Raw genomic sequence first — 27,132 nt, 5'->3', positions numbered from 1 at the left:
TAGTTTGTGTCGATGTGAATTAATTCCTTCCCCATATCAAAATGTAAAGAAAAGACACTATCCAAAATTACCTATAGAGTGGTGCTTAAGGTACCGTTGATGATTTAATTTTCAATATATAGTTTTTTTTCTCAGCAGAAAAAAAACCTCAACAACTATTTCTGGAATTCTTCAAAGGAGTAGGAGTACGGTGCCTGTTCCGACTCTTCCAGCATTGATTTTCTTCACAATCTGTGATATGGTTTCTCAGAAACACCGTTTGGCAGTCCTGATAATTTCATGTGTTTTCAAATTTCAGCCACCCAGACTACACAGTTCACTATTTTCAGCTCCTTTCATTTTCCTTTTCCCTTTAATTATAGAAGTCTCTATTCCCTCTTTTCGCAAATGTGGTCAAGAAAGATACTAAACGCTACTATTTGTAGAAAGAATATGCATTTGTTTTTCTCTTGACGGTTCACCTAAGTTCTTTCCAAATAAACAAGCTCTGATTGATAGTGATAGGTACTTCAAGGGTGGCAACTTTTCGGACCCTCATCCATTCCGTTGACTTTGGGGGACGTGGCACATGCCTCAGGGGAGAAAAAGCAAGTAAACACTTTAATTTTAAACTTGCGCTGTTAAAGCACTTTCAAAATAGTAATAGTTGAGCTTCATCTCAGACGTGAATGCCTTTCTCAGTCTATTCCCCAGGACCCCTCTTATGCCGCTTCATGTCCCGGTCAATGCGGTGCGTTTTCCGAAATGGGGCCGCAGAGTTGCCGGCGGAGACCAGTGGGTGGGAGGCTCCACGCGCACTCCCAGACTCGGGCCGGGACGCGGCTCCCGGACTCCGCGCAGGGCGCCAAGATCGCCGCCGCACTCCCTTCCCCCGGCCTCCCCACCAATCCCAGTTTGAAAGAAAACTTCACGCGGCCGAAATGAACGTCCCCTCACCGCTCCAAGCCTCCAGCCGGCAGAAAACGTGAGATTTATTATGACACGGGGAGGGGGGATGGGGGTCGCCGTGGCACACTCGGAAGCGGGTTACCTGGCCCCCGTCGGGGGCGGGGTCCGCAGTCCGGGGACCAACGGGCTGGGGGCGACGCGGCCGAGCGCGCGGGTGGGCGCGAGGGAGTGCGCGCGTCGCGGAGCCTCCGGGGCAGCACTTGTCCTGTAATCGATTGCCGAGCGCGCCGAGCGGCTGAGCGCGCAGACACGCGCACACGCGCCCGCCAGCCCGCGCGCGCGCGCGCACACGCGCTCTCATACACACGCACAGGCGCTCGGGACCCGCACACACGCACGCGCGCGCACGCACGTCCGCCCGCCCGCGCCCGGGGCTGCGCTGCCCGCCGCCCGCCGCCCGCCGCCGCCGCCGCCGCCGCCGACACCGCCGCCGCCAGCCCGCCCTCCGCCCGCGGGCGTCTGCGCGAGCCCGGCCGGCGGGGGAGATGTGCTCGGGCTCCACCGGATCGGTTTCTCGGGGTTTGACCAGCTGTCCCGGGCTAACCCTGCTCCTCGCTGAAGATGGAGGAAGTAAAAACAGGATTACCCTTAGCTACAGATCCACTGCCTTAGTTTCCACCACCAACTGCAGTGCACAAACACACGTTAGGCACAGGAAAGAAAGAAAGACAGAGGACACATTAACAGTAAACACAAACAAAAGGGTGATGGGATTATTTTACTGCATGCACTGCTGAGGTAAATCTCCGCTTGGCTTTTGCGTGGTGAAGAACAGCTCTTGTTTTATTTGTCTTCTGATTCATAGATTATATATAAATATGTGTATGATTTGCAAAGGGGGGAGTGTTTTCAAAGTTAAGTGTAATTATATAGCATCTCGTTTTGCACTGTGGTGTGATCAAATGACTTGTTGCTGTTAACCAGTAATAATAATAATAATATAGGTGTTTTTCTCTGGGAGGGATGGATTGTGGTTCTGATTAGGGTAATGATTTTTGTAAAGGACGCTCAGGGAATCGGGTTGAAGATGATGTCCTCTGCCTTAATTTATCGTCCCCTCCTTGTAATCTGTTTCTGGGATGTTAATCGATTAATCAGTTCTCATCTCTATAGCTGTCATGAATTTGGACTTGTTTTGCTTTGTTTTAACTTGAATTCCAAGAAGAAAGATTGGGTAGGCTGGAATAAATTGCAGCTGTCCAGATAGAAGGTAATATCCAGATCCTGTTGGAATTAAAAAAAAAAAAAAAAAAAAAAAAAAACCAACCCTGGTATGACATATGTAAAAAGGCAGCAGTTAAATCACTTTGACAGGTTCTAGTATGGGCGAAAGAGATGGAATTAAGATTTAATTTTTTTCTTTTTTGCCAAGGGCCAAAAACAGTCCTGTGAAGTTGGCCTAGGTTCCTAGCTGGGTTCTGCCTGACTGTCCCTCCCCTCTACCCGCCCCCCCCTCCTTTTCTTTCAGTTTTCTTGTCTTAGCTTTTGGTCGATTCTTAAGGAACCGGTGGATCAAGTTTTTTCTCTTGTTAATCGCATTGCTATAGCACTGACTGACCTCTCTCTCTCTCTTTTTTTTTTCCTCTTTCCTGAAAGTACGTGGTGCCATTCCTGAGTGACTTTTCCTACTAGACCATCCCAAAGGGACGAGGGGGAGGGGTGGAACAAGGAGGAGGAGGAGGAGGACGAGGAGGAGGAGGAGGAGGAGAAGGGGGGTGTTCCTTCTCTCTCATTTCTTGGTTTTGTTTATCAGCCGATCTGTTTGCTGGATTTGGGCTTGGAATGACCCACCTGTAAAGTGCTTTTCCTTCCTCCTCCCCTTGAACTCTGCAGGGGGCTTGGCTTGGAGGGGGCAAGGGAGGGAAAGAGAGAAGGGGGAAACACAAAAAACTTCTTTCTTTCTCCCTCCGTTTATCTTCAGCCCGACATTGTCACCTCCTCTTTGAGGGGTTAGAAGAAGCTGAGATCTCCCGACAGAGCTGGAAATGGTGATGAATCTTTTTTAATCAAAGGACAATTTCTTTTGTATGTACATTTCGTTTCTCTTTCTCCTTTTTCTTTTTCTTTCTTTCCTTCTCTGAGGGTTAATAACCATTTCATTGATGGGGCAGCCTTCTTTCGCTTCTCCCTGACGTTTCTTTCTTTTTAATGTGTGTGTGTTAAATGTGTACATTTTTAAAGAGATAAGCTCATTTGTAAAATATCCGAAGAAACTGCTCCTCTTTTAAACTTTACGGATCTCTTTCTTAAAAGCCTTATGTAATCATAATTTAAAAGAATGTGATAACAGTACAGCAGGTTGAAATTTAAGTGCTGGGTAGTGACTGAGTTGGGAATTTGATCTGATTATTCCATAAAGAAAGAAAGAAAAGTTTTCTTTTTGGGGGGGGTAGTAAGGGAGGGTGGTGGTGAAGAAGGGGAGGGGAGGGAGAAGGGAAGTGGTTTTGGAGACAAGAAGTGAAGCTGCCTGTTTTCCAGTAAGTAATGGAGAAATTCCAGGAGCCAGGGCTAAATATACTTGGCGATCAATACAGAAATGGCTCATTGTGAATAATTTAGCTGCTGGTGCAGTGAGAGTTTTGAAACTAAAGGCAAAAAGGACCAAGGCCAAAGGGGGGAAAAAAGTAAAAATCTTCACAGGACTTGTCAATTCTTAAACTTTTTTTTTCCCCACAGAATACAGTTAGATTATCGATCTTTTCATTATGTGAATCAAAGCTAGGGGGTGTCATCTCATACAGTTTACTTTTGTTTCTGAGAATTATATTCTGTTTTCTATCATTTGTGCATAAGAATAATTGTCCAAAGTTTTTTTTTTTTTTTTTTTTTTTTTAAGTGATTCTCTCTAGTACAACCAAAGTTTATGAAATTTTCAAAATCAGACTGTATTAAGTAGGCTTGGCATTTGTATCCAAGCATGGTCTGGCAGGAAATTAAGGTTACATTGAACAGGTGCTTACACAGAACTTGGGGTTGACTAAAATGTCAATACAAGTCAGGGAGTTGGCCAACTGCTGTAGAAATCTTCAAGACACCGTTGGGCACTAAGTTTTTTGTTTTGTTTTGTTTTCTTATGTTTGTTTGTCCTCCCCCTCCCTATTAGAACATGATGAACCAACTTGCAACAATTGTGAATAGAGCTATCTGTATACTGGGGAAGTCCTCAAACTGCAGTGTGATTGTGGGAAGTAGCGAATGGTAAAACACTTAAATCCCAGTTAAAGCTGACACATTTGAGGTGTACCCCTTATTTTTTCTTTAAACCCAGTAAATTTTGATTAAGACAGTCATTCTTTTTTTGCTCTTGCCCATCTCACTGCACACTTATCTTTCCTATCCTATCTCCAGCAGGAATCAGATCATTTGCAGAAAGAGTTCAGTGACTTGCAAATGAGCACATACAGTACACTGTGTATGTTTCTGGGCACAGGTTGCAGCAGCAACATGGACCAACTGCTTGGAGCTTCAAATAAGTTAAGAATTTGATGGCAGATACTGAAAGGAATCATTGTATTAAGGGTATAATCTTTTGTTTTGCAGCATTGCACTTTGACTATGGAAACAGAGGCTATTGATGGCTATATAACGTGTAAGTATTAGTTTTCATTAATTTGTTATTGGTAATAAAGTTGCCTTTGTACTACCTGTGTTTTAATTCCTGGATTATGAAACTTTATTAAGAATTCTGTATTCTTTTTTTCTATCTGTTCACAATTTCACCTTTGAATGAGTTTGAGAAAATAACAGCACTGAAGTGAAATAAGAAGGAAATATAAAGATATACTAAGTTAAGTAGTGTACTTAAATCAATAGTAGCTAGCAGATCAGCACTTTCCTACTTTTTATAATTTACTTTGTTGTAAGTTTAGAATAGTCTAGGTTTCATATATGTCTATTAATGTGATGTGTACTAAATATTTACTTCTCTGTAACCTAATTTTTCAGACATATTATGTGAAAGAGAATTAGCTTTCCTAACTTGACATTTCTTGAACTACCTGTCTTTTCCATCCTCTCTCTGATAGCTAGCATTTTGGAAAATGCTCATTATATATTCTGTATGCTTAGCAATTAAATTAGATGTTAAAAGAAAAGTTATTTCTTTCAACTGAAAGATACTTTAGAAATCAACAATTTATGTATTAAGATAATGAAGTTTTGTTAATTTTTTTTATTGTGGATTGATTATGGCTTTTCGTCCTTTCATTCAACTGTATATTTCTAGTAGTATTTCCTTATAGTTTTTTTTAAGGGAAAAATGTATTACCTTACAGTTTGAAGGCTATGCATGCCATTGCGTGTATAAAGCAAAGTTAGTAATTACATCTTACGTGACAATGAATAGAAACCAAAAGATTATATTTTGTGAAAGCAGGTGACAATGAGCTTTCACCCGAAAGGGAACACTCCAATATGGCAATTGACCTCACCTCAAGCACACCCAATGGACAGCATGCCTCACCAAGTCACATGACAAGCAGTAAGTCTTCGTTTTATGATTTTTTTTTTTTTTTTCTATTTCTCCAGCAACAGACTTGAATTTGTTAGGTCTGTGGGTCCTCTCACATTGTGGTATAGCTACTGTTATAGATTTTGCTAAAGAAAGAACAACACAGATTTATTCCTGTTCATTCTAGTATTATAAAACATGAGCCTGCTTACTAGTCTGAACTATCCCAAGGTGGCATTTGGGAGCTGGTGCTTACCTGTATCAGGTAAGAAAGGTTAGAATTTGCTGGTTATTGTTTTGACTTGCCAGGTTTATGACTAGATTTTTTGTTGTTGTTGGGTAAAAAATGTGGAAACATCACTTCCAAAGGACTCTTCACAGTTAATAAATGAAATAATTTTATATTGCCTTGGTAGAAAGCTAAACTGTCAGTGATAAAATTATAGTGTTACTTGCTTTTAAAAAATGTGAAAGTTTTTTCTCCAAAGCATTGGAAGTGAAGTGTAATTGCAAATTTATAGAACTCATTTATATCCATTTCTCTAACAAGGTTGAAAGTCTTTTGTTCAGAGAAGAGCTGATAAAATTTGGAAAGATGTTTTGAATTTGTAGGAAAAGACAGTTTTGGCTACTATTTTTGATAAAGGGTCATTTACTGATATAATATACATTGTTTTTGTGTAATAAGATGCAACTTATGTGCTGTCAGTGACAGAAGACAAAATGCTTTTCTTAATTAAGAATATGGTTGCTTTTTTCTTAATTACAATGTTTTATCAGTTTAGTTATCAAGTGCAAGTGCTTTATTACTCTTACTCAAAAGTAATTTGATATCTTGTTTTCTTTATACTTTTGATTTATATTTTATTCTTATATGTTATAGAAAGGACATTGGACTCATTGGACTTACATGTAAATATAATTAAATTTACAAGTTTTCTGTTCTGCCGGTATATGAAGGAAAGGCATTTTCTTTCCTTTGTTTCCCCCCTGAAGATTTAGTAACTAAGAAAAGTGAATCATCTACTTAATTGTGAGCATATTCAGAAATGTATTCTGACTATCCAGAGAGAGCAACTTTTTTTTTTTTACTTCTAACAGCTCTCGAAACTTTTAAGTTATTATAAAGCTACGAGCTTAGTAATTAGTAAAGACTAGTGAATTATAAGCAGTTTATATAGAATACTATTGAATACATTTTGCAATTTATTAACTTTAAGTACTTTTAACTATTGACTTGAAATTATGATTGAGTTATTTGAATTTGTTTTATTTATTTAAAAGTTATAGTTCTTTTAAGTAATGAGCATTTCCTAAGAAAATTTAATTCTAGAAGCAGTCCGTACAATTCCTTTATCATTTAGAAAGAAAAAACTAGTAAAGTTAGTGAGTGAATGTATACTAAATTATCATGCTAATCTCATAATGAATCTTTTGCATTCTTTTTTTTGCTAGTTGATTTGATAAAAAATATACTACGACTACAATTTAGGCAATAGAATTTTTACATTTCAATATACTCGTTATTTGGTGCAATCTTTTTATTTCTCAGATAGCTCACACAATTTCCCAAAGAGTAAAAAGAGATGAATATGTAGTTTCTATTAGTTAGCTGTTGGCTTTAGAAACATTGCATGTATCGGGTAGGGAGTAACTGTTAATCAGAGACTCGACTGTCATCCCCTAGACACAACCACAGGAAAATGCTTGTCAATTGGTTAATTGGCTGCTTTATTTGTGAATTTGATTCTGATTTTTCAAGTACTTGCTTCAGAAAGGCAGTTCACTCATCTTTTTAAATAAACAGTGCAGAGTGTAGGCATGATCAATTTGAACAAATAAGAACTGTGCTTTTGACATTTGAGCTTTTCTCACCCAACAACAGTAAACTTATGTTTGGTAGAGAGTTTTTTAACTTACTAGCCTGTGGCAATTCCATGTTAGTACAGGTTTTGGCTAAGATGCACGTGTTTTCAGATTCTTTTCCAAAGAGTTGCAGGTTAAATATTTTGGCTCTCACTTCAGAGCTGTCTCTTGCATCCTTTATGTAGCCTCTATTTACAGTATCTAGGTTACCCACTTAGGTGTTAGATGGAGAAGATACCCATTTTTCCTCTCTGTTAGATCTAGGAGAATATCAGCATTTTAGATTGCCAAAGCAAATAGTGATAGAGAGGAACTCTTGTCTGTTAATTAGTACAAGATACCTAGAATTGGTCACTCTGATGTTTTTCCGTGACTTGGAATAATTTTTGTGTGCATCTGGCCTGTCAAATCGCTTGTGTCTGAGATCACCGGTTTTCCTAAATCCCTTTACATGCATTGTTGACTTTGTTAAATGAAAAGGACTTATTTATTTTCTGCATTTTTTAATATCTTCAAATATACTTCCTGGAGGGTGGCTGCTTCCAAAAACAGAATTGCAATTTTGATTGAAAGTGTTAAAGCTAAAAGTAAATGTGAAAACCTTTAAGACAGTTTCTAGTAGCAGGAAGGAGAGGATGGGAATATATGTGTAAGGAGGAAAAAAAGTTATTTTTAAACAGTTAAAAAAATAAAATAAGTAAAATCTTTTTTTTTTTTTTTTTTTTTTTTAAAATAAAACAGCTAACGCTCTGGCCAAAAAAGTATCAATAAGGCATGAGAGCTCACTTATTTTGACTTTAGGAAGGTGGTCAGTACTACTGTAAGGTCCCAACATTTGTTTGAGGTATTTGGTAACTCTTCTAAGATGAAGGGTCTCTGTGCAACTTGCTGCCAGCTATTGTATAAAAATAATGACAGCAGCTATCATTATTTGACAGTGCTAGAATAGAGCACTGGCGACTTGGGAGAAAACTAAAAATGTTATAGTGCCTGACAGTTTTTGGTTTTGAAATTTAGCATGTAAGATAAACTTAAGAAGAAGTAAGAGGTATTAGTGATTCTGACATTTTATAGTGACTACTTCCTATGGTTTCAAATGAATTTTCTTAGAGAACTTTAAACTTTTTCTTCTGGAATAAGGATCTCTTTGATAAGAAGATGGGCATTGTTGCCTGAGATCATTAGTGTACATATTGAGTCTGCTGACAATCTTCTGTGTCAGGGATGACAGTATATGCCTTGATGGCTATTGGAAATACACAGTGTTAAGTGATTTTTAAAAATAGAATCTGGGAGTTAAGAATCTGAGACAGACATCTCAGACAGAACAATATAAAAATACTCCATATTGTATTTCGGCCCATCAGATGAAACTTACTTTGTGATTCCTTCTATTTCTTGGTTAGCTCATTTCCTATTCTTGCATAGTTGTTCAGTATTGGTTTCAGAGTGTTCTATACTGGAAGCTGACTATTTTGAAAATTGTTTAAAGTTCAAAATTTTTAAATTAATTTCATTTTTCTTACCTATTTTTTATAATGTTTATGTACAAATTTACTTTGCAAGTAGTTACTTAAATGGGTATGAAAATACATCATGATGCAAAATTTGTTTCTATTACTTTAAAGCTCTTAAGTGGATCAACTGTACAGTCAATGCTATTTATCAGTCTGATGACCAAGTGGCATGTATGGAATCGGTAGAAGTAGTAAGTCTAGTTTTACAAGGCTCTGACCAATAATCAGGTCAGGGAATCTAGTTTATTCTTTTCAGAGTACTTCACATTAATTTTTTTCTTAGCTAGTTTCCATTTTTGGAACCTAGTGAGGCAGAAGTATATTATGATTTCTATTTTTCATATGTGGAAATTGAGGCTTGAAGAAATCAATTTACCTCTTAGAGAACTTAGCAGAAAGATGAAGTTATCAGGATTGGGACATACAATTGTGACATTACCTTGTGGGTAAATTAGATAACTGCTATCTCTACAATGTCACCTTCTCAGGGTGTCTGCTGTGTCCACTACTGGCCCATATTTTTGTGACGAAAACAATATTTCAGAAATAGAAGAGTTATTATGAGGGTGGAGTGATATCAGCTAATCTTTTGCACTTTTTGAAATAGAGCTTATATTATGGGACTCACCAGCTTTCTGAGTTGTCTTCTGTAGCTTAGTTTGGCAGTCACCCTTGGTTGGATTGCTATAGGACACACCCTAATGTAACACCAGATGGGCTTGATGTAAAATCTTGTTCTGTTTTAAGTCACAGTACTTAGGTTTGTGTATATACCCAATGTTCTTATTTATTAGGGAATTAAATAAAAATAGTTCTGATTTAATTTCTTTACAGCTATCAGAGATAAATGTCATAACTATGTACCAAAAGAGGAAAAAAAGGGAAAAAAAAGAAAGTAAAGGATGTATAGATTTGTTGGTAATTAACAGCAAAAGTGCTGTAATTTTTTCTTTGCACCTCATTCCACTCCTAACTCCCCATCCTGCTTAGTATTGAGAATTAAAGTCTGTTTTCAAAAAACAAAAAAACTTATGGCGGAAAGATTATCCTTATTGTCTCTATCTTTGTTCAAAATCTGTCTTTCCCACTAGAAGTACTTTTTAAAAAAAAGGTAATATCATTGAATATGTTCTATTGAGAGTCTTCCTGTAAGCCGCAATGAATTTTCGTCTCTGGGTTCTGTGCTCTTCTCTCCTAACTTTTGATATATTGATATATTTTGAATATTTACATATTTTTATCACATTTGGAAATATCAATAGCAGGGTTCCAGTCCTAAAATGAGGTAGAATATGTTGTTTTTCTTCACTTTTTTTCCTTTTTATCCGTTTATGTTAAAAGTACTTATTGACCTGTTAGTATTTTCCTTTTGTGAATTAATTGAGACCCAATATATCTCTGTTTTGATATAGGTAAGGCACATTTAGGGACAGTTTCCTTTATTATCAATGTTATAATCACCACTGGAGTGAGAGAAGGAAGAGGGGCATCCTTTATTGAGTGCACTTAGTATATTAGATGCTTTACTTATTATTTCACTTTGTCTCCACATCAATTCTGTGAGGTAGGCATGTAATTACTCCATTTTATAATACTTAAAACTGAGGCTCAGAAGCAGTAGATTGTGAGTGGTTAAAAATATGGGCTTTGCAATTTTGCTGGCCTGGGTTAGAATTCCTATTTTGCTGTATGACCTTGGCCATGTCACTTCACATCTTTGAGCTCCAGTTTCCTTATCTGTAGTATAGGGATAAGCAATACTTACCTCAATGGGCTGTTGTGAGATTTCAATAAGGCAATATGTGCAAAATACTCAGCACAACTTCTGGCACATGCTAAGACTCAATAAATAATCACTGCTGCTATTACTCAGAGCAGTCAAGTTACTTTTTTATGGACCTATGAGTCATAAGAAAAAGGATTTGTTTTCAAATCCAAATCTATTTGAAATCTGGGTCTTTTGCTCTTTTCTGTTTATTGCACAGGTCCAGGGAAGAAAGATAGGGATTTCTGATAATTTTGGGTAAAAATTGAAGCAGGAACCCTCCATTATTTAAAGCATCTATGAAGATTTTGGTTAAGAAAGAAATAGAGTTTGTCGATATGTCAGAATTGGGGAGGGGGCTGGCGCTCGATGTTCCTGAGTATAGTTTTGTGGTTTTGATTATATGTAAAGCACATCACTGCATATTATTGGTGTTCCAGATACACCAGTCATTACAAATGACAAAAGAAAACAATTCTGGTGATAGAGTACCTATTCCTACAGAGAATCAATTCTTAGAGAGTCCTTATCTAAAATCTAACCTCATTTGATGCTTCTGGTGGTACCATAAATTCTCACTTGGTGATGTGATACCTAATAAAATTGTTGGTTTAATTGTTGATTGTGCACTTTGAGGGTAGTAGTTTAGGTGTTTTAAATTTGAAGTAGGCCTTAATGCAATTATTAGTTATAAGCATTTGACATTTTGCTGTTCAATTCTAGTTGATCAATGAAATAAATATTTGTGGGATACCTCATATGTACCAGGTATTGTAAGGTGAATCCAAAGGTGAATAAATAGTATAGAGTCCTTTTCCTCCAGGAACTCATACTCTAGTGGGACAGACAGACATTAAGTAGGGCATTTTACTGTAGTAAACTTAGTGTCTTGATTATTATGGGGGATGAGAGGTGATGCTCGTTTGGAAAGATTTTTTAGAGGGAGAGACTGCTTGAGCCAAGACTTATTAAATGAATAGGACTTAGGAGAGAAGTGGAAGGCCTTTTCAGTAAATAATGTATCCACAATAAGAGGTGAGAAATAGCATGCAATATTCTGGGAAATACAAGCAGATTGGTATTTCTAGACTATAAAGTTGGAGTCTAGGAATTTGAGGCAAGGAATGATTTTGGAGAGTTAATCAAAGCAGGTTAATGGAACATCTTGTCTGAGAGGAAACTTGGCTTTTATTTTCATGGAAGTCAATGGTTTTAACAAAGTAGGTGACTTCAGTCTTTTGACTGACATGGATCAATTTGACTACAATGTGGGGAAAAAGATTGTGGATGGGGACCAGTCTATAGGCAGGTGCGTCTTTAACAGGCTGTTTCAATGATTGAGTGAGAATTCATGCAAGCTAGTAGTAGTGGGATAAAAAAGAAGGAGAAGAATCTAGGTAATATTTAGCAGCTTAAAGTAGACAGTACTTGGGTAGTAGAATTAAGGAGAGAACAGAGTCAAGGATGACAGCCTCTAAATTACTGGATAGATGGTGGTAGGTTCTGTCAGTGGAGATAGCAAATACTGGAACAGGTTTCCTGGAAAAGATTTAGATTAGTTCAATTCTGGTTTGAAGCACCCATAGGGTTCAATTTGGGAGGGGGATAGCAATTAGGCACATGGATATAGACCGAAGTATGAATTTTCCTAATTAGAGAAAACTAATATTAGCCCATGTTTTGGTTGCTTTTCTGCCCATATTACTTTAACAGTAGTTTAATACCATATTTTGAAAACATTCATGTCTAAGTAATTCTCAGTATTTGATCAGTGGCCTTGTTTCCCCAATTGCCCCATTAAATCAAAATTCTATATTGAATTGCATGCACATAGGCTTTAATAAACTCTTTGCTTAATGGAATCCTTTATGCTAGTCTCAGAAGTTGAATTAATTGATGTGATTGACTCACTGATTTTTAAACAAAAAGCTCTTCAGCATTTTGTGGTATATCTAATATCATAACTTCTATGTTTTTAAAAAAATCGTAAGACTAATGTATGCCGTATACTCCAGTGCCTCTACTGTAATGCTCTGTCTTTATTCTGCAACCTGTTTCTTTATAAATTAATATGCTCTTGAAAATATTGCATACTTGTTACAGGTTGTTAGCTAAATACTGGTCAGTCCTGCCACGTTAATAGATGAGGAATTTCATACTCCTCACCAGAGCCTTTTTGAAGACTTCGAGATAAATATGCAGATACAATATATATTATTTAAAAATGATTTTGTATATAATTTATTTTTAAAAAATATAATATCATACCCCTTGGGATGAGGTTACCTAGATGGAAACGTATAGCATAGATAATATGTTAGTTAATATACTTATTCTAAAATATTTATTATAGAATTCCATCTTAAAAACGTAAGCACTGACTACCCAAGACACCATAGAATTCCAAATGAATGTTAATGCTAGAAACACTTCTTCTGAGATTTCCTGTATGTGGAGAGTCAGAACTCCCTAGAGAGATATTTTTCATCTTTCGATCATTGATCCAGCAAACACTTATTAAGCACTTACTGTGTATGATGCATTGCTGGTGCTGGGGCTCAAAAAAAAGGCTTGGGGTGTTTTCTAGAGAAGGATGTTATCTTCAAGGGTCCAAATGAATTGATATTTTGTATGAGATCGTAATAATGCTTATTACATTTAGAAGTAAATGAGTGTGATGTGCTAACTGTGACTTTATTATAGATTAATGAGCTGCTTATCACCTTTTACATCCAAGAGTTTTTCAAACGTGTATAAATTTGAGGATGTATAGTGAAACAGACAAAAGGGCAACCAGCCACTTAGATAGGTTCTCACAGGATAACATTTCCCCACAGAATTATTTATAATGCAGGATTTGACACTCATCCTTGCAAGTTCTGAAACTAGATTTGTGGCACACTTAGAATGGATCTGTATCTCAAGGTTGACTGACATTAAAGAAGTTTATGAAATTGATATTTAAAATCAAAATGCCAGTTCATGTTTAGATATTGATTAAAACTAAAACACACACACACACACACACACACACACACACACACACGCATATCCAACCAACAAACATAGGAGCTAGATCACTCTAGTTGGGTTCACCAGATCATTTTGTTCTTGTGAACTGACCTATATGGGTAATCAGTAAAGGTCATTTACTGAGCAAGGAATCTGAATAAAGGGAGGTAGCTATATAATTCAAATGTTTAATGGCATTAGACTAAGAGAGCCTAATATATTCAGCATCACAATAGAGATAGCATTGCTATTTGGATAATTATGGTGGAAATCCTTTGTCCAGTTCTTTCTCCTTTGAATGGACATGGATTTAGATTCCCTACGTCGATGTTCAACCAAAATACTTCAGAGAGTCGTTTTTTTTTTCCCCCTTGGCTTCCTAGGCTAAACCCCCCATATTCAGTCTTTAACCTATATTAATACATACAATCAGGTTACGACCAGTTCTTTCTGGCCTGGGATCCATTCATTTTCTTTAATGTGATTTATATTTCTGCTTTAATTTGTAAAATGTTGATTTTGTAGCCTAACTCGATGAAGACAATCTTGTAATGCCCATAAAGGATACTTCCTTCAGCTACTATTGCCATAAATTCAAACTTCCATTCACAGAAATCTCGATAGGTGATGTGGTCAGCAGTTTAAGAGTTCTTAATATCTATTTTAGATGAAGATGGAAAATAGCATTACCACCTGAGAAAGATCCTTAAGTTAGTTGTTGATATTAGAGGCACTTTCCAGTTTATAGGTCAGAAGGAAAAAAACACCAAACCAGTCTCTTGAAATTATTGAAGTGATCTGACCGCAGTAAATGAGATTTTATAGCAAACTGTTGTATTTCATGTTAGTTAGTGGGAAAGCTGTCTTAATTACTGAGTGTGAATTAAGTAACTTTTCAAAGCATATAGATTTATTTGGGGGCCATACATTGATTATAAAGAAATTAATCAGGTTTTCCAGATGTGAATCTTTGAGGAAAATGGTCATGCCTCTTCATCCCTAGCATAAGCATTGTATGCATTGTAGGAGCCCTGTAAATATTTGTTGAATGAAGGAACTACTTAAGATTAGCATATTACATATGTCTATTTAAATAATATGCTTCTGACCTACTTGAAAAAAAATTTGGAAACTTGATTTCTTAGTTGTTGAAATAATCCAAAATCCTAATTTACTTGTGATTTTTTCTGTTTGGGAATGTGTTATTTTTATAATGTCTCACTCTGAAAAAGATTTTGTAATGTTCAAATTGGTCCCAAAAGCTGATCTCTAAGGTTCTAAACAGCTTTTATGTTTTCTGATTCTATACAACCATGTTCAGTGGAATCCACATTAATGTTAATGTAGATGTTTCCATGATACCACCATCATCATCTTCATTACTACTATTAATATCTTGATATAGCACATTTAAGGTTACAGATTTAATTCCATACACTTGTAATTTTAAAGCCAGTTCTCTATCACTTATTTAAACTGTTTTTAGTAGCATATACAAGATGGAATGCTTCAATTAGCTTTTCTTATGCACTCCAGATATTTTGATGAGTGTATAATTAATCAGTGTGAAGTCACGTTCTAATGAATTAACATTCTGGGTGTCTACACTTTTGACGTTTTTGTCATTGCTCTCATTATCATTGAAGCTGTAGTTCTCCTTACACTTGTCTATGTCAGCTCTACCTACTTCTTACTAAGACATCAACATGCAGGGCTTGATCATATTTTGAAGTGGTAGGGTACTATGTTGCTCTGTTTTCAGTTGAATTAACAGTGAGAATTTCTGGTTGCGTTCTAAAGAGGCTTAATTTCTTCTACAAGTATATAAAACATTTTCTTTTATGGCCATTTTCATAAATGTCCTTGTTGTTTAAAAATATACATTTTAACAAGTAATATTTACATATGGAAATATCGGTCTTCTAATCAGACTTATGCCAATATGCTTATTATTCAGATGGTCTGAAGTAGATCACTTTGTTTTCAACACATCTATTGCTTTTTAGACTGAAAAGTGGCATTTCTATAGTTTTTAGGGCTGAGGATGTGTGTTTAATTCCTGATTGTAAAAGATCTGTCTATTTCTGTTGGAAATGTTTGCTCAGATCACCCATATATCATCTAAAGCTTGAAAACTGAGCTATTCAATAATTTTTAGGTACTAAAAATAGGCGGTACCTAATCATTTCTGTGTACTGCTTTAAAATGACTTACACCTTAAAAACACTGACTCGAATGTAGTATTTGGAAATATAAAATGACTTCTATTACATTATTACATTTTTGAAAACTACTTGAAAGCAGCAATAGATTGTGACTAGACATAACTTAGAACTATGAAAGTAAGTATGAGATTTTTCTGTAAGTCTGCTGTTTGTAAGTTCTCAAAGCATGAATTTACACACTGCCATCTGTCTGAATTATGACACATTAATGACCTAATGATAGTTTTAGGTTTAATTTTTTTGGAACTAAAAACAAACAAAAAGAAACACCCCCGTACTGCAACAAAACACAGTTTAAAATAAATTATTTTTACATAAATAATCGCAGTAATGCTGTTTGCATAAATTTTGGGGGATACATTTGCATAGTTTTAGTTGGTCTTGCATTTTGAGTATAATACTTGTAACAAATTTGAAAAGATTTTTTTTTTCAGTCAGAGAAGCTATAGTTAACTAGACAATTGATTTCATACAACTCTATGTATGTGATAATGCCATTTATGTTTTTAAAAGCATATGTGTGCATGTGTATGCATGTGAATGTGTGAAAGCAAAGAATAAGAACAAGAAGGAAACATCAAAACTTGATATAGTTTATTTTGGAATATAGGAGGGTAAACAGGTTATTTTATATTTTATTCTAAATAGTTCTACATTCTTTAAGTCTCTTACAAAAAAATAAATTCATATGTTATTTGTGTAATTTAAAGAAAAGACAAATTAATTCACTCAGCCATCATCTAAAAGAAAGTGTGGAGCCAGAAAACTGATAGTGGCTCTGATTACATCCGTTTAACTTTGAAATTTCAGTGAAATTATAGACTCATAAAAATGATCAGCTGTCATCAATGATAAATACTGAAATCGGGCATTTTCATGTACAAATGCTATCTTCAGATTTATTGAATACTATCTTACTATAGATTTACTCAAAATGTAAGGTATTTTCTTTTTCTTTCTTTCTTTCTTTTTTTTTTTTTTTTGAGACAGTGTCTTGCTCTGTCACCCAGGCTGGAGTGCAGTGACGTGATCTTGGCTCACTGCAACCCCTGCCTCCCAGGTTCAAGTGAATCTCGTGCCTCAGTCTCCTGAGTAACTGGGATTACAGGCGCCCATCACCATGTGCAGCTAATTTTTAAAATTTTTTTAGTATAGACAGGGTTTCACCAAGTTGGTCAGACTGGTCTCAAACTCTTGACCTCGGGCTATCCACCTGCCTCAGCCTCCCAAAGTGCTGGGATTACAGGTGTGAGCCACTGCGCCCAGCTCTTTCTTTTCTTTTTTCTTTTTTTTTTTGAAATGGAGTCTCTCTCCGTCACCCAGGCTGGAGTGCGGTGGCGCGATCTGGCTCACTGCAACCTCCGCCTCCCGGTTTCAAGCAATCCTCCTGTCTCAGCCTCCTGAGTAGCCGGGATTACAGGCGCACCACCATGCCCGGCTAATTTTTTTTTTTTTAATGCACTGCACCCGGCATACTTTACTTTTCTTTTCGTTTCGTTTTGTTTCTCTTATCTTCTCTTTTCTTCTCTCTCTTTTCTTTCTCTTTTTCCTCTTCTTTCCTTTTTTCCTTTTTCTTTCCTTTTCCTTTCCTGAGATGGGGTTTCGTTCTGTTGTTCAGGCTGGAGTGCAGTGTCACAATTATAGCTCAGTGCAGCCTGGAACTCCTGGGTTCAAGCAATCTTCTCAAGTATCTGGGGCTACAGGTGCATGCCACCATGCCCAGCTAATTTTTAATACTTTTTTTTAGAGTCAGGGTTTCACTCTCTCATTGTGTTGTCCAGGCTGATCTTGAACTCTTGGCCTCAAGTGATCCTCCAGCTTCAGCCTCCTGAGTAGCTGAGTTTACAGGTGTGAGCCACCACACTTGGCTAGGTTGTTTCCAGTGGACTTTCCAAATGTTACATACTCTGAGTTGTTTTATGAGTAGTATTCATTCCTAGCATGAAATGTCATACACTAAATAATGTACATATAAATATTAAAAGGACATATCAATATTAAGGAAACATTTTGGCATCTGACGGCAAAAGAAATCTGAGTAGAATGAGTTAAAACATAGAATTTCAATTCTATCTTGTATGCAACAAACAAGTTTACTTTTAAAAAAAAGCCTTAGTCTGTTTTTCTTATTCATCAATTTAAAATTCCATTGAATGTTGCTAATTTTTTACATTAAAACTATTAAAGAGAAACTATTTTTAGCAAGACAACTCTGGTATGTTGCTAATGGAGGTAGAACCTGTGAAGATAACTTAAGGCCTATAAAAGAAAGAGCAGAGCTGTGAAGTATAGAGAGCATAGAAGAAAGCTGGAGCCAGAAGAAAGAAAATAAACATAACAGATTCAAAAGTGGAGGACAAGCCACAGACTCCACTTGAGTTAGTAGATCTCCTGGAGAGAGCAATAGAGTAAATGAAAATTAGCATCTTTTCCTCCCCTTTTTCTTTCTTCACAAAGAAATAAATAAAGATAAATCAGAATTTATAAGTGAATCAAGGAAGCTGCCTGCTTAAGCGATGAGGAATGTGGCAATAAGATTAGAATGGTTTCTGGTAGAAGCTAAATGAATAAGCATTTAGATTCAGTAGAAAGAAGCATACTTCTTCAGATATTTGAAAGCCAGGGAATTGGAGATGGGGGTAGATTGGTTAAAAGAACTGTGTCCTAAGGGATTGATTCTAGAACAATTAGCCAATTAAAGCAGGATAAAAGTTAGTGGTGCCTGGTTATTAAGTTATATTAGTTATAAACCAGTGCTATTACCAGTGGCCATCTTGGACTAATCTATTGCTTTTATCTTTTGCAAAAATGACTGTGTACTATACTGTGTGTGTGAGAGATACCCTAACTGGTCATATTCCTGAATTATCATGGATGCTGTAAACTTTGATCTTGCCCCTCAGTTGTCTTTTTACTTTAGTGGGAAAGGAGATTGGTAGGGGGTTAGGGAGACTGCAAGGCTGCCAGAAAGAACTTTCTCTGCCTTTTTTTCCCCTTCTTGGGAGGTGGCAATGAAGAAGGAACTTGATATTGAGCAGATGAGATGGGGTTTTGCATCCAGTTTTTGTCCTCTGATCTCTGGTTTTTCCATTTTCCTCTTGAAGTGTCTAAGACACAGGCACTGAGGGTTCCAGAAGACTTTCTTGAGATCATACTCTGTTAGAGATTTAGAAGGCTCAGGTTGGCTTTTACCCATTGAGACATTTTTAAAAAATTAATCTGTTTTAATACTGTGGTAAAAATTTATCAGATGTGAGATAAACTTTACATGTGTATCATTGTTGAAGAAAAGGTTTACTAAGCCCATAAATAATAATAACAATAATAAAAAGATCAGGGTATATATTTAACTTGCTTAAAAAAAACAAATTTTAAGTCTATTAAGAATACCATTTTATTTGTTTTTTTTTTTTTTTTTTTTTTTTTGAGACGGAGTCTCGCTCTGTCGCCCAGGCTGGAGTGCAGTGGCGCGATCTCGGCTCACTGCAAGCTCCGCCTCCCGGGTTCACGCCATTCTCCTGCCTCAGCCTCCCGAGTAGCTGGGACTACAGGCGCCCACAACCGCGCCCGGCTAATTTTTTGAGAATACCATTTTATTTGTAAGGTACTTTTTTCAAAACGCTTTGACATCTAGCATAGTATGTGCTGATCAAAACTTGAGCTTAACATTTATGCAACCAGTGTCAGAGGAATCTACTCTTTTTGATAGCACTTAGCATTTTATTACTGGAAAATAGTAAACATTTATTTATTTATTTATTTATTTTGAGATGGAGTCTGTCTTTGTCACCCAGGCTGGAGTGCGGTGGCACGATCTTGGCTCCACTGCAACATCTGCCTCCCGAGTAGCTGAGATGACAGGCACCTGCCACCATACCCAGCACATTTTTGTGTTTTTAGTAGAGACTGGGTTTTACCATGTTGGTCAGGCCAGTCTTGAACTTCTGACCTCAAGTAATCTGCCTACCTCAGCCTCCCAAAGTGCTGGGATCACAGGCGTGAGCCACCGCGCCTGGTCAATCAACATGTTTTTAAAAATTACAGAATTGAGCAAGTTTTCCTGTTTCTCTCCCTCTGTGGCATATAAAGAAGTGGGACCTAATATATGTCAGATGTGTGGCCCCCAGACAGATATTCCGTCTCTTGGAATCTCAGTTTTATTTGTAAAAAGGGGGCATTGCTCTCTGTCAGAGGAGTGGTAAGCATTAGAGACAATATATTTAAAGCTTCCCGAACAGTGACTGGCTCATGGTAAGTTAGCCAGAATGATAGCTCCTATTTTATTGTTAGATAAAAGAGTATGAGAAAAAAGTTGAATTGCATAATAACTAAGAGACAGATCCCACAAACATGTATCAAATAGTCTTCTAGGAAGGACATGCTTTTAGTCTGCTTTTAATCAACAATAATTTTAAAAATTAGTCCAAACCATTGCATGGAACACAATATATCTGGATCGCTTCCTGAATATTTCTGCTTTTCATCTGTTTGAGTGCTGTCAGGTAGACAGACTCAGAGTTTTTGTTTGAAAAGAAATGTGTATGCAATATGAGACTATTAATTCTGTTGTATTCAAATCAATTACTGAAGAAATAAAAGTAAAATTACCTAATTAAAGTGAATCACACATAAACCTACTCTGTGAGGGGTATAATTGAAATGGTAATTAAGTGGTAGTAATGCATTTCATTTGAGGATGGCAATTCAGAACATGTGTTTGCTGGCAGTTCTTGGCTGCATGGTGTACCTCCCTAGGTGACCTTGTCCAGAGTCAGTTTTTAGGATGGACTTATTTACTTGTATACTAGATGTGTTGGCGAATGAACTCTTAGTATAGCTCTGAAATTTTATGAATTTCCATACTTATGTTGCTATATGTTATATTAAATTCATGTCTCTATTGCATATCTGGAATTCTCAGAACCACATATACATACCCCAGCAGTGTTTTTTCTTTCCTCTTCTCTTGTGTAGAATCAAGGATAAAACAGAATATTCAGTTTAAAAGGATTTCACATTAGAGTATACATAAACAGACATTTTCATGAGTGAACTTTCACCTTTTTGGGGTCAGAGTTACTATTGTCATAGGCACAGGACAGTCGATACCTAATTCCATATGATATATATATATATTTTTAATCCAAGAGTCCCTTCTCTAAAAGTTTGGATGCCTTTATCACTTCCTATCCTTTTTATCATTACTTAATTTCTTGAGTACATCTTATCTCCTCTGTGTAACTGGAAACTCCTTGAGGGCAGGGAAAATGCCTTTGTAATCTCTGCAGCCTGAGGGTAGCAGACAGAATATGACTTTTAGCACCTAACCAACTGGGATAGTATCTTGCCTGTGCTGTGTTTTAGTTTCCATGACCTCATTTGCAAAATAGGGAGAGTTAGTGCTTGTCTCTTGGAGTTGTTATGAGGGTTAATAAACTTAGTAAAGCTTTTATCACAGGGCCTCATACATTTTAAGAAATAATTTAAGAAATATTCATTTATCTTTTCCACAGCAGCTAACACAGTGCCTTGTACATAGTAGTCTCTCAATTAAGAAGATTGGCTGTTTATTTTAAAATATATTATGAGTTAATATCCCTATGTGTTGGTTATCTGGTTGACTGAATGCATTAGAGACATCTCTCAGTTATTCCAGGCGTTATTATTCAGATTAACCCCATAGGTTACTTTAGTTATGCTATCTGTGTTGAGGATACCAGAGACCAAATCACTCAGCTAGTCTTACCCAGAAGGCAGTTTTAAAATAAATGTACTAACGTTGGCTCTAGCATAGACAACTTTTAACTCTCTTCTCAACACTCATTCAAGCAAAGTACTACATTGAACTAAAAGCTTCTCAAGTACATGGCTTCAAAATCTTCACATGGCTTCAAAATATACATCTTTTCAGTGTCACTCTAGATTTAGAGATAGATTTTATAAAACACTTTAAGGTATACCTAGAGAATCTTGAAATGTGTATACAAACAGGTCAGAGGTATTATTGGAAAATCTGAAAGATACAATTTAAAAGTTATTGTTACTATTATTATTTTGAGTCATGAATATTTCTGATCTTCATGATCCAAATCTTTCAAGTCATAAATCACTCATTTAGTAGATATACATGAAAATGGCATGTAATTCTAATGTTGTTTTCAATAAACTTTTATCCAGTAGCTAAATCCCAAAGATCATTTAGAATCCTGTGAATCAAATGGCTCTTCCTTAAAACTGTTAAGACAGTTCTGTTTATGCCAGATTGTGAGCCAGACCTCCATTTTCTTAGAGCAGTTGTGATAATCATCACATTTGTCTGTGATTATTGTAACAGTACCTGGGTTCGTATACACAGTGTTTACAAAAGACATTTCCCCCAGTTTTATCCCAACATTTACATTCCCCCTCAGTTTAATTCTTACTAGAAATATTTGCTTAAATATGTCCAAGCAATTTGTTACATGAGCAATCATTATCTAGTTTTGCAAGCATTTGTTTGTGATCATTCCTATAGCTGCAAGAAATAAGCCAGTATATTTAATAACTTAAAGAATACCATGTATTCTCTTTGTTTACATTGTAACAGATCATCTTCTTAAGAAGTAGTCTTTTATTGTCTTTCACTGTTTTTTTTTTCCCATTTAACATTACAACAAAACTTTGTGTTATTTGGAAGCTCATGAAATATAATTTGCTTGGCATATGCTTCTGTGAATTAAGACCATAATATCTAACTGGCATATATATGAAAGCAGTGTACTTAATCCGAACTGAACTGAAAATTCAAGCTTGTATCTATATATTTTTAGTAGCAATTTAATGATAATCAAGTCATATACATTTATGTGCCAAAAAGAACTGTTTGTGGTAATCAATCTGTAATTTTCTGTTTGACATTCTTTTCCTTTGAATTACTGTAAAACACTTTCAGCTACTAGTAAGATTATTTTAAATCACAATTAAAATTGGTTTTTCCCTACTTGGGTGGGTCTTAAGGTTGGTGGGGAACTTCAGTGCTTCCCCACTGCTTCCTTTTCAAGTGTGAAGTTTATGAATATTTTGGATCTTACTGTGTTCTCAGGATCACATCTCTAGGTAGGCACAGCTTTGGTGATTAATGTCTATTAATTGTGTTTATCAGTTTATAACAAAGCATTTATTGCTCTAAAATGCTTTCATGCTTTGGTATTTTGACTTCTTTCCTGCCTGTCAGAGACCCTAGCTTAGTGATTAGTATTTGTTTCTGAGTTTCTATTTTTACCACATGTTTTTATTTTCTAGATTACTGACTATTGAGGTAAAGGAAATGATCCAGTTAGAGGATATCAGAAAACTAGAAACTTTTGATAGAACAGTAAGATCTAGTGTCCCTATCTAAAGAGAAGAAATAGAGAAGGTGTGGCTTCATTAGAAGTCTCAATAGAAGCTATTGATTATAATCAATAGCTGCCAATTATTCAGTGATCAGAAAACATCTGGTACTCACCTTCATCTGTTTGCAGCCCGTATATCTCTATGTACAGGTCCTCTTCTCTCTCACAGTTTATTTATTTAGATACTATAGATGCTTTGATGACTTTCAACTCTGCATCTAGCACTGTTTCTTTCCTCAAAGGAAATCCCACATCCAGTCTATCAGAAATCCTTGGCTCCGCTTCTGAAATACATCCTGAATTTAAACAATTCTCACCAGGCCTGCTACTGTAACTTTAGTCTATCATCATTTCCTAGTACCTTAAGCCTAAAATGTTGCAACAGTTTAACCAGTCTTCCTGCCTCCATTCTTGCTTCTCTATAGTTTGTTTTCCACACAATAGACAGAGCCTGACTTTCTAAAACCCAAATCAGATTATAACAATTCATTGCTTTAAACACAAAAGCTTTCCATTGAAACTAGAATACAACTGAAATTCCTTTCCAAAGTCTGTAAGTTCCTAAAGGCTGTGGCCCTGCCTCCATCTCTGACTTCCTCTTCTCTATTCTTTCCCTGTTCACTGAACTTTTAATACTTCTTCCCTTTTTCTTTTCCCGGACATGGCAAGTTCATTCCCGCCTAAGGACCTTTGTACTTGCTGTTTCTTTGGTTTGGGACACGTTTTCTTCCTGGTTTTGCATGAAAGCCTCCTTCTTTTCTTATTTCCATTTAACTGTCGCCTCCTTGGCGAGGCTTTGCCTGAGCATCCTAGATAAATAAGCCCCTCTCCAGGCGTTCTGTGACATTATCCTGTCTTATTTTCTTTATTATACTTAATAGTATCTGAATTTATTTATGTATTTATCTCTTCTCCCAACACACATTTGAGGAATATTTGGCTTGTTCATTCATGTAATAGGGCCAGGAATGTAGTAGACAATAAATGTGGACTCACAAATGAACTGATTTCTTGTTCTTTCCCTTCCATAAATAGAATTCTCTGTGTGTGTCTGTAAAGCCAATAAAGTATTTTACACTGTAGCATTCATTCTAAACCCTCTATTTTAGAAATCTGTACATTGAGGTGAAAGTCACATGGGGAGAGAGTAGTACAACAACATTTAAAAAACCGTATCTTGGCTGGGTACCGTGACTCACGACTGTTATCCCAGCACTTTGGTAGGCTGAGACGGGTAGATCACCTGAGGTCAGAAGTTTGAGACCAGCCTGACCAAAATGGTGAAACCCTGTCTCTACTAAAAATACGGAAAAAAAAAAAAAAAAAAAAATTAGTGGGGTGTGGTGGCCTGCGCCTGTAATCCCAGCTACTCTGGAGGCTGAGGCAGAATAGTTTGAACTTGGGAGGCGGAGGTTGCAGTGAGCTGAGATCACACCACTGCACTCCATCCTGGGTGACAGAGCGAGACTCTGTCTCAACAGCAACAACAACAACAACAACAACAACAACAACAAAACCTTATCTTCTGGCTCTTGGCTTGGTGTTCTTTGCTTTACATGATACACTCTTATGTTTTGGGGTGAGGCCCTGTAGAAGTAGTTAAGAATACTGACTTTCATATTACATAGACCTGCTTTGGAGTCCTGGTTGTGCACCCTACTTTTGGGTTAAGCCATAAGGGATTACTGATACTCCATTGTTTTTCAACCTAATAGCTATGTGACCTTAGGAATCTTCCTTAGATTTCCTAAATTTAGTTCCTTCAGCTGTAAAATTGTATAATAATAATACTTGCCTTAAGGTTTGAAGAAATAAATGCAACAATTGCATAGAGCACTTAGCTCATTTTTTGGCACATTTGCTGTTGTCATTTATAGACTGCAAATATTTGCATATAGCTTTTTAGTATGTATTAGATAAGGCTTCTAGGGTTGGAAAATTAATGAATACCAACCCCATTCTAAAGTTACCACTAGCATTCTAGGAAATACTTTTTTTTTTTGCCTTGTTTTAAGATTTAGAATATCTTTTTTTATTAAACAGACAAACAAAACAAGTTTGCATCCTCACATTTCACCATCTCACAAATTTATTGTGGTATTTCACAAATCTATTTTATTTTATAATGGTAACTTTATTTAGCTTTTTCTATTTGCTTTTATATTATACTTAATAGTATTTTAATTATTATGGTTGATCATCATGGTAATTTAATAGCCTCTTAGGAAGGGGAATGCTTTATAAAAACAATCAAATCTCATTTCTTTAGTTCCTAGGATATTTTGGAAATACATGTATTCTTTAGTTAATTGAGTGGAAAAATTGCATGTTATAATTCTTTAGAAAAGAATGTTGACATATCTAACCAAAAACTTTGATGATAGATTAGGACCTAAAGAGAAAATGCAAACAAGTGTGTTATTGATTTCAAATTACTTTTATTTGGGCTGGATTAGCTATCTTTATGCTAGGACTATTTGTGTGTAATATAGCTCAAATAAGGTGTTCAGAATGGAATTAACTATCTGGAAGGAAGTGGTGTTATTAACACTACTACAGCTGGAAAATATGACAATTACAAACTTAATTGATCAATACTGTTTCACATCATTATTCAATGATTAAGGACCGCTAGGCGAAACTGACATAATGGGGTTATCTTTTTGGAAAATAGTATCTTAGTTGTATTGGTATTCCACTGGATATTTAGTAAAAATGCTATTTACTGAGAACATCCTTAGGATTTAGAAAGAGAACTATGTAATTTTATAGTTACAGAGATTCTGGTGCTGATTTGGGAAGAGGTTTGAAATTAGGATGTAAAGTCAGAATAGCATGACCTCAACTAATGTACTGTTTGCCCTTGACCCCTTCTCCACAACCTGCCACTAATGAAAGGTCTTTGATAAGTGTAACTGCCTTATACCCACTTTATTTACAGTTTTCAAAGCTAATGAATAATAAGAAAAGTCCACCAGGACCTGATTGTTTACCTCTCTAATAGCGATTTACAAATGGTGTATGCTGTGGCTGTTACAAACCATGTCCTATAATAGCATTTGATGTGAGTAGCTGCTCACCATTCTGTATTGTGGTTGGAGCTGGAGAAGTAGAAAATTGGTCATTTCCCAGCAGATAGCAGTAAGTTTCAATTCAGTCAGAATGCTGTATGGGCTGTGATAGGTCTATAATTATTACCCAAAGATTGATGGTTTTTTGGTGAGTGTAAATTTGTGCAGCAGTAATCCATTAAGAAATCAATAATCATTCCATTCTGATGTGTAGCTCTTATTCACTGTTATAAATGTGTACCATGAGCTGAAACCAATGTGTTTGCTTTGTTTTTTGAAATTGTAGTTGACAGTATTGGAAATGAGGAAACTATTATAATATTTTTTTCTTCAGTCAAATTTTTCTTTGTGTTCCCTTGTACCATATGACATACCTGTTGCAAGTCTGCATATTTTCTTTTAAAATTTTTATTTAGAACTATTTCTATCTCCTTTTTACCATCATTTACTTTATTGTTTAATAATTACAAATTATTTATAAGCTTAAAGTAAAGTACCTCAGTGTTTCTTTCTCTAGTCTCAAGGTGATTTATTACCAACTCTATAGGGTCAGGAAAGTAGGAAATTCTTCCCTTGTAAATACAATTTTAACCTTAAAACTATAATCTCATAAAAAAACAAATCTAATGTTTATTTATTACTGGTACCTGCTAGAATGCCCTTGTGGGAAGTTAGGATTAAGGCAGCATTGACCCTTCTCTCAAAGGAGCTTAGATTTTAGAGAAAGAAAGGCAGAAATCAACACACATAACATAAGGATGTGAAGAAATGGGAAAAGTGGTAGGGGAAATGTCAACCCTGAAACCATCCATTACGTAAGTTCCGAACTGGAACTTTGGTGTTATGGCATGATAGTGCTAGGGATGATGGGGTGTGGGTGGTAAACTTCATGCCACAGGGGATGT

The 27,132-nt window shown here is 36.2% G+C and overlaps 1 protein-coding gene across 16 annotated transcripts in view; it reads left to right on the top strand.

The window, feature by feature from the left end:
* Positions 1-839: 839 nt before the first annotated feature.
* The window catches only part of IKZF2 (IKAROS family zinc finger 2), a 156,510-nt gene continuing 130,217 nt past the window's right edge, over positions 840-27,132 (top strand). For 2 of the 16 annotated variants that reach the window (XM_077956097.1, XM_028830370.2), the window contains exons 1-3: positions 1,496-1,686; positions 4,489-4,537; positions 5,324-5,428. In XM_077956097.1, coding sequence (XP_077812223.1) covers positions 4,504-4,537; positions 5,324-5,428 — 139 coding nt within the window. In that variant the 5' untranslated portion in view covers positions 1,496-1,686; positions 4,489-4,503. 16 annotated transcript variants of the gene reach the window in all.

The sequence above is a fragment of the Macaca mulatta genome, chromosome 12 (assembly GCF_049350105.2).
Source record: "Macaca mulatta isolate MMU2019108-1 chromosome 12, T2T-MMU8v2.0, whole genome shotgun sequence".
Taxonomy (NCBI): Eukaryota; Metazoa; Chordata; class Mammalia; order Primates; family Cercopithecidae; genus Macaca; species Macaca mulatta.
The sequence above is the reverse complement of the archived record's forward strand: the minus strand, read 5'-3'. Positions and strand labels throughout refer to the sequence as shown.